The 11,701-nt window shown below is 50.4% G+C and overlaps 2 protein-coding genes across 3 annotated transcripts; one reads left to right on the top strand and one right to left on the bottom strand.

Moving 5' to 3' along the window:
* Positions 1–1,808: 1,808 nt before the first annotated feature.
* LOC124486737 (kinesin-like protein KIF24) lies at positions 1,809–10,571 on the bottom strand. Its single transcript, XM_047048514.1, has 15 exons — positions 9,714–10,571; positions 8,981–9,117; positions 8,062–8,679; positions 7,802–7,964; positions 7,136–7,233; positions 6,766–6,984; positions 6,544–6,631; positions 6,188–6,309; positions 5,410–5,515; positions 5,209–5,280; positions 4,980–5,089; positions 3,931–4,799; positions 2,676–3,635; positions 2,229–2,322; positions 1,809–1,964 (listed from the first exon to the last, which is right to left on the bottom strand). Exons 2-13 carry the CDS (start codon positions 9,037–9,039, stop codon positions 3,532–3,534), a joined length of 2,628 nt encoding a protein of 875 aa, XP_046904470.1. The 5' UTR covers positions 9,040–9,117; positions 9,714–10,571; the 3' UTR covers positions 1,809–1,964; positions 2,229–2,322; positions 2,676–3,531.
* Positions 10,297–11,484, top strand: LOC124486738 (Rieske domain-containing protein-like). Of its 2 annotated transcripts, XM_047048517.1 has the most exons (4): positions 10,297–10,387; positions 10,503–10,818; positions 10,924–10,958; positions 11,061–11,484. In XM_047048517.1, the coding sequence occupies exons 2-4, from the start codon at positions 10,530–10,532 to the stop codon at positions 11,340–11,342; spliced, it is 606 nt and encodes a 201-aa protein (XP_046904473.1). In that variant the 5' UTR covers positions 10,297–10,387; positions 10,503–10,529; the 3' UTR covers positions 11,343–11,484. The 2 variants fall into 2 exon arrangements, with proteins under 2 accessions (XP_046904473.1, XP_046904472.1); XM_047048516.1 differs by lacking the exon at positions 10,297–10,387 and having other exon boundaries at positions 10,446–10,818.
* The last annotated feature ends 217 nt before the right edge of the window (positions 11,485–11,701 follow it).

Raw genomic sequence — 11,701 nt, 5'->3', positions numbered from 1 at the left:
GCCAGTTGGTACTTTAAACATGTCTTAATGAGCACTGAATGTTAATAATGTCTAACAAGCTTTGTCGACATGAATAGTAGCTAACAGACGAGCCTTTGTTCCCGTGTCGTCTTCGACGGAGAACCTCTAAAATCACCAAAATACCCCCAACGTCGTATCACAGAGCATTAATTGTCAAAATGGTTCACATACACGTAATGTACCCGCAATGATTTAACAGCATAATATCTAACTAGTTAAAATATCCGCAAAAGTTATTAGCCACGTCCGTTGTGTCATAAGGCAAAAATAAACATTGTTCACGAAGGTCTTTGTGTAACTGCCTACCCAAGCTAGTCGGCCGCTAGCCTAGCAATCCGTAAAATATGCTAACGCTTAAGCTCGCCTTCCCAGCCAAGAATGTGCGTATGTTGAGTTTGTCAACTTCCATCTATTCGTGTTGACTGCGTATGTCACATGACAAAGTATTAACAAAACAAGTTATAATCAAGTTTTTGTTTAATCGGCTGTCTAACGCCAGGTAGTAGTACTAGCTACTGTAACTGGGTATGTGTGCATTTCTTCAACCGTGCGGTAGGCAAGATAGCATGCTAGCCAGCTAGCTCGCTAGTGGCATGCCAAAGAGTCCGCACAACAATGCGCTAGCGAGTGGTATCCATACCTCGTCACTTAGCTAAACAGCAAGCTACGGCTAGGCTAGGCGATTAGCCACCATGCTAGCAATGTTAAATTTGCTTTTAACGGACAGCAACAGCTCGGTCCCCGTCTTCTTAACGAATACCGCTGTAAATCAGGAGAGTAAACCGGTTGCGTATTTACAGATAAATACACAAACCTTTTATTTCGTTACCTGCTAACACGCTTTGCTCAGCCAGCAGCAGATGCCGTCACGTGACCCAACGCGCCGTTGTTCAACTCTGAGATGCTGAAGCAGCCAGTCAGAGCGCGCCTTGCATACCACCTGGTTCTCCTTCAGTCTTACTCGGTCCCGTTGATTATTCGGGCACGCGCTTCCTCATACGCATTGGTAATGAACCTGGCATTATAGTTCGATCCGGGAAGTCACACAGTCATCTGCTGATGCATTATATATCTCTACGTTCACGTTTTCCTCTTTCGCACTTCTTTCTTCTTTCACAAATGCGTCAGCAGCAGGAAGAGTTCCAACAAGCTAAACCATATTCTCCTGGCTGAATAAATACCTCCATAGGAATCAAGTTACCTTTTAATTTAGTGTGCAAAGAGGGACTACACTACAGCAATACCAATGCTTTCAAATCAAACGCATGTTAAAATGAAAATGTATGTTTGTAAATTAGTACAGACAAGACGGACGGTGTAAACAACATTAGATGAAATCCCTTCAGTCGTATCCAGATAGAACTTTGCCCCTCCCCTTATATTCCTTCCATAAATAGAGACAAAACATAGAGCACAAATAATAATAATTTATTATGACACAATAATTTCAAATCCATAAAAGGCCTTTCCTGATTCTTGCCTTTACGCTTACCTACTGCAGTAGCGCTCTTATAGAGTAGCAGAGGCAAAACAAACACTCCCATCTGCTGGTCTGACGACTGTACAACTGGCAGCCATCTTCTATGTGCCTGTTTTTCCTCCGGGATAACGGCTGTTCTACTAACTAGGCCCATACCACTGAGATCACTTTTCTGGCTGTAGCTGACCCCCTCAGCTATCAGCCTCTCTCTCAGGAGGTAGGGTTTCAGCGATATCTCTCCCTCCCTCCCTCCCTCCCTCCCTCCCTCCCTCTCTCCCTCTCTCTCTCTCTCTCTCTCTCTCTCTCTCTCTCTCTCTCTCTCTCTCTCTCTCTCTCTCTCTCTCTCTCAGGAGTCCCCCCTCTCTCTCAGGAGGTAGGGTTTCAGCTGAGCCCTCAGCTTGTCAACACACTGGTTCTTCTCCTCCATGATCTCCTCCAGTTTCTCAACGTACTCCACAAAGCCCTGAACCAGGGAGAGATAGAGAGACACAGTAAGGGAGCGACGGGGGAAAGAAAACAGCTCTTCACATCCACCCATCTCTAATTCAGAGTTAATTTAAGTAGGCAGGGTAGGTACTTTACTGATCTCCAAGGGGCATCTCTAACATAATATACACTGAGATAAGATGAGATAAGATCCTTATCTCAGTGGGGCTCAACCGGGTCATCAAGGATCAACACATCGATCCAGGGTAAAAGGCTGTGGTTCCACTGGTACGAGGCTCACCATGACGGGATGTCCACTCAGCAGAGTCTCCTCTCTCACACACAGACGCTCCATCTCCTCCAGTTGGTCCATGTGAGCCTGCAGCACACTCCATCTGAGAGAGGGAGGGAGAGAGAAGGAGAGGGAGGGAGAGAGAAGGAGAGGGAGGGAGAGAGAGAGGGAGGTAGGGAGAGAAAAGGAGAGGAAGGGAGGGGGGGAGAGAGAGAGAAGGAGAAAGTGAGACAGAGAAAGAAAGGAGAGAAAGTCAGAGAGAAAAGGAGAGAAAGAAAGAAGAGATATTAAGATACAATATAAACAGACACACAGATAAGTACAGTGAAGGTGAGAGAAAGCGGAGGAAAGAAAGATAAAGTTGTAGATGAAGAGGAGGAACAGAGAGAGATGTTGAATCTAAATGAGATATCATAAAAAAGACAAATAAGTATGTTTACAGCAACTGGCACTTACTGGACATGCTCCAAGGTTTCAAGAGTCTGTGCTGGACAGCCAATCAGATTGGAAGGCCTTGCTGGACGGGGCCAATCAGAAGCATTCTGTTCAGCTCGTGTGCTCTGAAGTGTATCTGTTGTGATGACAGAACGTGTCTGTGTGTGCTGTGCTGTAGTGTGTGTTAAAGGCACAGTGTGTGTATAGCTCTTTTCAAGGTTTCCAGAGTGGTGGATTGTAGAAAGAGAGACTTGACTCGTAGTTTTGATTCCAATGAGCTCTGCCAGAGACAACTCCACCTCTCCCTCCTCATTCTCTCTCCCCCCCTCCTCCACACCTGGTGCTTTCCGTGTCTCCACCCGGGCCCTCTCCCCGGTCTGTGTGTCCAGAGGCCAGGGGGTGTTGGTGGGGAGGCTGAGGAAGGAGGTGGTGGCGAGCAGCTGCTCTACCTGGAGCTGGGACAGGCTGAGGGGCTCCATGGAGCAGAGGGACCCGTCACCACTGGACTGAGGCGTGGAGGTCTGGGCTCCAGTCCCAGGATGCGTACGTGTCTCAGGGGGTTGACGTTCCAGAGGATGGGTTGCTTGGTTTGGGTGCCTGGGCAGCCCCGAGGCCCTTGGTGCCCCCTCTCCGCGGTTAAATGTTGTCTCCCCAAGGCTGAGTCCAGGGCTCATGTTGTGGGATTCTAGACCCTGGCTGTTGGATGGGTGGTTGTCGAGTTTGAACTCCAGGGAGAGGTCGTTGAGTTTCCCCGGAGAAGGGGAGGTGTCAGTGAGGTCAGCTGGGGAGAGGGGTCTCTCGGCTGGGGCACGGAGGTGGTGGGAGAGGGCTGGCTGGGGGTGGAGACTGTTATTGTCGCTGTTGCTACCCGTCGATCTCATAGTGAAACTATCCCCCTCATCTTCCTCCTCTGTGCTCCACTCCTCCTCCAATAGGATATCATCCTCTTCCCCCAGGTCCTGCCTCTCCGGCCACACCCCTCCTTCACCTCTGTCTGACCACGCCCATCGCTCCCCGGACCTATAGGATGCCTGCTCCTGCCCGCTACCCAGCATGCTCTCTGCCCTCACACTGCCCTCTGTTTGGGTCCTGACTCTAACCCCAGCCCCATACACAGCCAGCAGCTCCTGCAGACCACAGGAGACAGGATGGAGAGGAGGACAGATGGACGGAGAGACAGAGAGAGGTGGAGAGACAGAGAGAGGTGGAGAGACAGAGAGAGGTGGAGAGACAGTGAGAGAAGAGACGGAGAGAGGCGGAGGAGAGACAGAAGGGGGGAGAGACAGAGGGTGGAACTGCTGAAGCCGCTGGTGGTATCTTCGGAGGTGCATCACTCTTTCACTCTCGCTCTCCTCTTTCCTTCTCTCTCTTTCGCCGCTGCTCCCTCCGTTCCTCGGCCCCGCGGCTTCTCTCGCCCATCCTCCGTCCACGTGGCTCTCTCTTCCTCCTTCAGCGCTTTCCTCTCTCATTCTCACAACATCTCCCAGCTCCATCCACCTCCTGCCCTCGTTTTCTTCTCCTCTCAGCTCAGCTCTCGTTCTCTCCACCCCTCCAACCCTCTCTCTCCCTGACCTCTGACCTCCACTGGCCCCTCCCTCTCTTGGTGTGCCCAAGAGGTCCATCTCCTCTCTTATTCGCCGTCTTGTCGACAGACCCGCCCCTTCCTCTGGGACCACGTCCCCATGTTGTGCATCTCCATTCGGATGCCTCTCCTTCCCCTCTCTCCCATCTCTGTCGTTTCTCCTCTCTCTCTCAACCCCCGCTCTCTCTCTCCTGGCCCCCCACTGTTCCAGGGTCCCTCTCACGGGGCTGATGTGCTCCAGGACCAGGCCCTCCTCCCTCACCCGCCCTCTCCCCTGCCCGGCGCCCCCACGCTTGGGAGTGGAGCAGAGCAAAGCTCCGCCCGTCGCCAGCCTCAGAGCAGGGTCACCAGCAGGGTCACCAGACTCCCTCCTCTGCCCCAGTCGGAGCCTCTTCAGGGGGCTTTTGGGGCCCTGGGTGAGGCTTCCACTACTGCTGCTGCTGCTGGTGGTCTGGATGTGTTTTGGGGTGGGGGTTACACCTACAGCCCTCCCTCCTCCACCCCCTTTTTTCAGCCCTCTTCTTCCTCCTCTTCCTCCTCCTTTTCCCTTCAGCTCTTTCACCCTACACAGACAGGAGCACTCAATGTCAGGTAACAACAGACAACTCGTTTTGACAGTTACAGACAACAAACTCCTTCATTCACAGTTTTGAATTTTGTATATCTTTTTTTTAAAGGGTTTAGTAGTTATGGAGGACCATAGTGTACTTTAACATTACCATGGTAACACACACTTCACTCACCGGTCTGCATATCTGAGTGTGTTGAGGGTGTGTTCAGTTGCTAGGTGACTGGGGGAGATGTTAGCAATCATGCACGTCTTTGAATCACCAACAAAAGAGTCTCTCAGAACCTGGGAACAACAGAGAAAACTTTATTGATTGTACAATGACTTACATATAGTAATCTGTGAAACCACCGTAGCTAATGAGAGTTCTTGGGGAGAGAGGGGGTTGGCGTGTGTTGTGTCACCTGTGTGAGCTTGCTCTGTCTGAAAGGTGTGTGTGAGTTCTCCTGGTCCAGAGAACGGATACACTCCTTCAGCTGAAAGACACGCAAAAACACACAATCACAAAACACGTGAAGCTTTCATTGTTGTAGGTGTGCATGTGTGTGTACATGAGTGGGTGTGTATGTACATTGTGTATGTGTGTGTGTGTGTGTTAAGCCTACAGCCAGGAGACTCTGGTTGATCTCAGCTCCCTCTATGCGGCTCAGCCTGTCTGGCTCCCTGCTGTCAGCTGCTCTCTCGCTCCCCGCCAGGTCCACAAACCACATCCTGCACCACAGACACTCCTGTCAGGCCGGGGGGGGCAGCCAATCACACGCAGGTACTGTACACGGCGCGTTGAATGAGCTGTGGTATAGTGTTGTATGAGATGAGGTGGTGTAGTGTTGTATGAGGTGAGGTGGTGTAGTGTTGTATGAGGTGAGGTGGTGTAGTGGTGTATGAGGTGAGGTGGTGTAGTGGTGTATGAGGTGAGGTGGTATAGTGTTGTATGAGGTGAGGTGGTGTATGAGGTGAGGTGGTGTAGTGTTGTATGAGGTGAGGTGGTGTAGTGTTGTATGAGGTGAGGTGGTGTAGTGTTGTATGAGGTGAGGTGGTGTAGTGTTGTATGAGGTGAGGTGGTGTAGTGTTGTATGAGGTGAGGTGGTGTAGTGTTGTATGAGGTGAGGTGGTGTAGTGGTGTATGAGGTGAGGTGGTGTAGTGTTGTATGAGGTGAGGTGGTGTAGTGTTGTATGAGGTGAGGTGGTGTAGTGTTGTATGAGGTGAGGTGGTGTAGTGTTGTATGAGGTGAGGTGGTGTAGTGTTGTATGAGGTGAGGTGGTGTAGTGGTGTATGAGGTGAGGTGGTGTAGTGTTGTATGAGGTGAGGTGGTGTAGTGTTGTATGAGGTGAGGTGGTGTAGTGTGATATATGTAGGTGGTGCCTGGTGATGGAGCTACTAGCCTGCCAGTGGCGTGCTGGGCGGAGTCTCTCAGCTGGATCTGCAGGAGGGCGTGAGAGCGGGAGGAGGAGGGGTTCACCCCACTCACTCCCTGGGTGCGCTCTGCTGTACCCCTCCCTACCACCTGCACGCATTCCCACAGGACACCCAGGAGAGGGGGGGAGGAATGGAGGAGAGGGGGGAGGAAGGGACTGTGTTAGCTATGTACTAGCTATGTGATGAACACTCAATTCACTTTATTAATTAAATATTAAGAAGGAGGATACATGATGAGTTTGGGGTGATAAGGATAGTAGGGGGGGTGTTCATATAGTAGGGGGTAGTATGGAACCCTCAGAGGGGTGAGAAAGTGTCTGACCTCCAGCAGTGAGCTGACTGACTCCACCCTGACCTGCCTGAGGCCTGTGATCTGCACCACCTTGTGGCCATCCTCCCTCGCAAACAACCTGGGAGGGAGAGCCAGAGAGGGAATCAGAGAGAGATGAGACAAGGGCAAAGAGAGGACGGGAAAGGGAGGAAAGAGAGACCAGAAAATAAAAGAACTGACACCTCTTTCATTCTCTTTCTCTTGCACACATACTTTTTCCTGCGATCCAGAAGGTCGTAGAGCTGGCCACAGTAGATCTCAAAGAAGCTGACGCAGACTAGGAGAGAGGAGGAGGTGGAAGAGGAGTGGAGGTGTCTGAAGATGTCTCTGGCCGCCAGAGCATACAGCCCTGGTCTCCCTGGAGACGGGCCCAGCATGGTGTGAGTCTTCCCTGCACCTGTCTGGCCGTATGCAAAGCATGTAGCTTTGCCGCTTTTTACACAAACACACACACACACGCACACGCACAGGATCTATTAAAAGGACATTTCTATCCAAAAGTGGTCAGTTTACATGAAATAAAATACTATCAAACAAGAGAAGTGTCTGTCCTGCAGTCTGCAGGCTCCAGCAGGTATCTTACCCAGCAAGAAGGTGCTGGACCAGGGGAAAGGCAGTGCTCTGGTACACCTGCTCGTTACTGCTCTCCTCCCCAAACACCTGGTCATAGTAGAACCTGTGCTGAGGGGACAAGAGGACCGAAGAGGCATGCTGTCACCCCCCACACAGGCCTCAACACACACAGATACACCTGCTGCTCCGACACACACAGATACACCTGCTGCTCCGACACACACAGATACACCTGCTGCTCCGACACACACAGATACACCTGCTGCTCCGACACACACAGATACACCTGCTGCTCCGACACACACAGATACACCTGCTGCTCCGACACACACAGATACACCTGCTGCTCCGACACACACAGATACACCTGCTGCTCCGACACAAACAGACACACCTGCTGCTCCGACACACACAGATACACCTGCTGCTCCGAGCAGGAGCGGGGGTTTGTTTTCAAATGTGGGTGGGACAGCTTTATTCGATAACTGAGGATGTGGGTGTTAAATATACATTTTGTTCATAAAATGTGTGTGGGAGGACTGTTGTAGAAAAACATCACACTGTTGTAATGAAGATGGACGACAACAGATTTGCCGTTTTCAAAAAGTGCCCTGGCTCTGAGCGACTGTGTGTGTGTGTGTGTGTGTGTGTGTGTGTGTGTGTGATGCAGCAGTACCTGCAGGATGTACTGGGTGAGGTCCACAGCCTCTCTGCTCTCGTGGACCGTCACACATTCTCCATTCTGGACGCTCACCACGTCCGCCTCCCCCCTCCTGTCCTCCGCAGGCCTCAGCGGCCTTTTCCTCACACACACTCTGATCCTCTCCTCTCCCGCTGACCTGCATCACACACACACACACACATACACATCAGAACTGCAACTCACACAATAACAAATAACAGCCGATGCAGCACCTGACGACAGGGTGAACCTACTTCCTGTGGGTCACTGGGGAGCTGAGTGGGAGACCGTAGTTGTAGCCAGGAGACTCGGACACGAGTGTGGACAGAGGCCTTCTTACAGGCGTCCCATGATCCCCTCTGCCCCTCTGGCGTGTCATTGTCCCCGCACGAACAGGCGTGTCCTCATTCCAGAAGTCGACATTCTGATTGGTCAGCCTGCTGCCTCCGTGTCGTGTCGCTCCGGTGCATTTCAGCGAGGGTTTGTGATTGGACAACGGTCTGGCTGTCTCTCTGGTCTGAGAGCTGCGGTTGGTCGGTCTTCCGATGACCTGCGAGATCCGGTCAGTGTGGTTGTCACAGAGCCGGACACCCATCCCCGCCCGGCCGTGTCTGGGTTGAGACCAGGAGGACCCGCCGCTGAAATCCAGCTGCCTGCGCGTCGGAGTCCTTCCGGTGGAGTTTGAGATCTCCACTCCACCATCACCACCACAATCATCATCCCCGTGATGGTCCTCATCCAGGGTCTTGACCAGCTGCACCAGGCGGTAGAGCCGGGCTCGGTCGTCCATGTTTAGGACCCCCAGGTGGGGATAGTCCTCCATGGTAAGCCTGGACAGCTGGGCAGCCCAGCGGACACCCAGCGCTGCAAACCTGCAGGGACAAACAGAGCTGTAGCAGGTGGAACTCCAACCAAACTCTAATCACAACCTCCAAAAGCTTCTATAAGCTACTACAACCCAAGCTTCTAAACAGACCAACTACAAAGGGGTTATTCGTAGTTCTAAACGGAAGCGATGAGAGGTCGTTTTCAGTCCGACTGCAGACAGATTTGCTCTGCCAATTAGCCAATTAAACAAGTAAACTGAGAGATAAAGGCGGGATGTTGACATTATGAACCAATCAGAGTCTTGGCCGGTTCGAGGCTTCAGACTCACCTGAGTTGTGACCTTACCTGTGATAGTGACGCTGCAAACCAACTTCACACAGACACTCGTACAGGCATGATGTCATCTCCTCTCCACCTCCTTCTTCTCCTCCTCCTCCTTCCTCTCTTCTACCTCCTCTGACATGTGCTCGTGCACCTGACCCCTGTAAGAGGATTTGTGGTGGTCTCTCCATCAGATTAGCGGTCACTACAAGCTGCCATGTCCGCACCACAGTCATACAGCAGCTCAACTAATCTAAACTATCGTTTGACACAGTAGCCCACTAGTTTATCTATACTTGCAGGGCAACTCTATGCTCTCAACACACAACTCGCTTCCTAAAATACTGTTATGTTGCTGAGCGATTGCAAGTGCGCTCAGTCAGAACAGGCTGGTAAGCCGACAGCAGGAGGTCGGTGTGATGTCAGTGTTGAAACGTGAGACTGCGTGCGGATAGTTGGGGCACAGCCTTGCTGACTGTCTGTCACACATAGCTGGGCTAGGCCTCAGCCCAACTATGATAAATATAGCAGAGCCAGCCAAGCAACAGTTGTTCCAGCTCTAGCTAGCTACAGTAGTCTGAACAGCTGATGCTATGACATTTGCTTGCACCAAGTGTCAAGGCGCACTTGTCTTCATACTTGGTTTGTAATTTGTGGAATGTGATGACCACTGTATTCGTACCTTGAGAGAAATATGTGGATGGCAATTATAGTAAATGTAATTCCACATGAATTAGTTTCACAAAAGTGGACTCACCTATAAGAGTGTCTTCCTTCGTCCTTTTTGCTCGATGTTGTATAGTTCTGGGAGAATCTGCTTCAATTGGTGTATCGTAATGTATCTACTAGAAGCCTATGCATGTCACACATGCGTAATCTTCTGATGTTTCCGTACACAGACATCTCCATAACGACGAACGGTTTAAGTGACCGCACTCCTTCCCGCTGAACGCACAGACCTATCAGGAGACAGCTGCGGGGCAGCGAGTTGCAACGAAATGTGTTTCACTAGGGACAATACTAACTGTAACACAAAATAAAAGAACCTAACCCTGTATCGTGCAATCTACGGTAGCGGTACTCGAAATGCCTTCTTACAAAGAGAGAGCTAGTATGCAGATAAATGCCACAAATGCATACGCCTAACATGTAGGATACTGATAAGAGTCTTCTTGAACATTCACGTGCAGTATGTTATTTTGAGATAGCTACGATGTTCAGCTCTACCAAAGAGTGTCGCTGTGAGTTATTAGCTTTTGACATCTGTCAGTCATTCAATTCGACACATGCTGTTGTAGCATCACCAACCAGAAAACGGCACGCACCCCGCACAAGCCTTAAAACTCTTTAGCCAAGGCACGGGGACATATAGAGAATTGTTTGACCATCTTTAGTTTGGCAAGTTTGGGGCTGTTTTAAGAACTTCAAGAGGTAGGTTGGCAAAAAAACATTTCACACTGGCTGTGACGGCACATACGCACGCAATTCAATGCACCGAATTACTCTTTCTCAATCTCTTGCTCGCTCACTCTCTCTCCATTATCAGGACATCTTGCTGTGGAAAAGTACCGGCATGTCCTCTGAGGAAGAGAATACCTCTCCACCTCCCTCCTCCTCTGCCTCTCTACCTCCCTCCTCCTCTGCCTCTCCACCTCCCTCCTCTTCTTCCTCTCTACTTCCCTCCTCCTCTGCCTCTCCACCTCCCTCCTTTTCTGCCTCTCCACCTCCCTCCCCACACTTCATTGGGAAGAGAGAGGATATCATGCAGGCCGGGAGAGTGGTGAGGAGGGTGAACGACTGCAGGGATGTGCTGGTCCTCTACTATCAAGGGGAGTTTCATGCCATGGATTTGCGATGTTACCGTAAGGAGTGTTTGTGTGTGTGTGTGTGTACCAGGAATGTGTACATTTTTGTAGGACGAGCAATGTTCTGTGTAGTCAGTCACTGTGATTGCCTTCTCTGCCCAGATTCAGGTGGTCCACTTCAAGGAGGAGACATTGAGGTAAAGACTGTCTACTGTATATTCCTCTAGCCCCAATCTAAATCACTCCTAACCACAGAGCTCTCGCTTACCTCACTAATACATTGTGTTTGTCGTTGACAGGATTTTAATGGACGCAAGTGCATCGTGTGTCCGTGGCACAAGTACAAGATCACTCTGGCAGAGGGCGAGGGGCTGTACCAGGCTGTCAACCCCTCAGTTAAGCCCCCCAAACCCACCTGGCGCTCCAAGGGGGTCAAGCAGAGGGTTCACAAGGTCACCGAGGCCGACGGCAATATTTACCTCACGCTGAATGACTCAGGGGAGGCTGTGGAGTCTGACTTCTATCAGACGGAGAGATACAGGGAGCTCTTTCAGAGGACCCAGCCCAAGCCCTTAAAATGACAACAGGATATGATGTCATGGACATTGGGAACAAGGGATGGCAGTCAAGTTCAATACTTTGTTATTGTACTTGAGTAGATTTTTCTGGTATCAGGACTTAAGTATTTATTTTTCAGACAACTTTTTACTTTCACTCCTAACATTTTATACTCAAATATCACAAGTACTGTGTATTCCAAGTTTTGGAAAAAACGTTTGCATCATTGATGAGTACTATTTGAGGACTCTACTATACAACATATACATATTTTGTTGTTGTTGAAAGGTTAGTACTGTTACAATGTCGGATGATTACGTTATGCACTGTAACTTGTTTGTTTTCTTGGTTTAGATGCAGGATTGGTTTTAAATGATCTGCA

Source organism: Hypomesus transpacificus, chromosome 24 (genome assembly GCF_021917145.1).
Source record: "Hypomesus transpacificus isolate Combined female chromosome 24, fHypTra1, whole genome shotgun sequence".
Taxonomy (NCBI): Eukaryota; Metazoa; Chordata; class Actinopteri; order Osmeriformes; family Osmeridae; genus Hypomesus; species Hypomesus transpacificus.
Note: the sequence above shows the minus strand (reverse complement) of the source record. Positions and strands in the feature narration are given on the sequence as shown.

Bases quoted from the DNA above. Each gene is read 5' to 3' on its own strand.
- LOC124486737 (XM_047048514.1), bottom strand. From the start codon at position 9,039: ATGACATCATGCCTGTACGAGTGTCTGTGTGAAGTTGGTTTGCAGCGT. The intron at 7,965-8,061 runs GTAGGTTCACCC...TGTGTGATGCAG, and splicing joins TCCCCAGTGACCCACAGGAA to GTCAGCGGGAGAGGAGAGGA. The intron at 4,800-4,979 runs GTGAGTGAAGTG...CTGTCTGTGTAG, and splicing joins ACACTCAGATATGCAGACCG to GGTGAAAGAGCTGAAGGGAA.
- LOC124486738 (XM_047048516.1), top strand. From the start codon at position 10,446: ATGCACCGAATTACTCTTTCTCAATCTCTTGCTCGCTCACTCTCTCTC. The intron at 10,819-10,923 runs GTAAGGAGTGTT...TTCTCTGCCCAG, and splicing joins CATGGATTTGCGATGTTACC to ATTCAGGTGGTCCACTTCAA. The intron at 10,959-11,060 runs GTAAAGACTGTC...TGTCGTTGACAG, and splicing joins TTCAAGGAGGAGACATTGAG to GATTTTAATGGACGCAAGTG.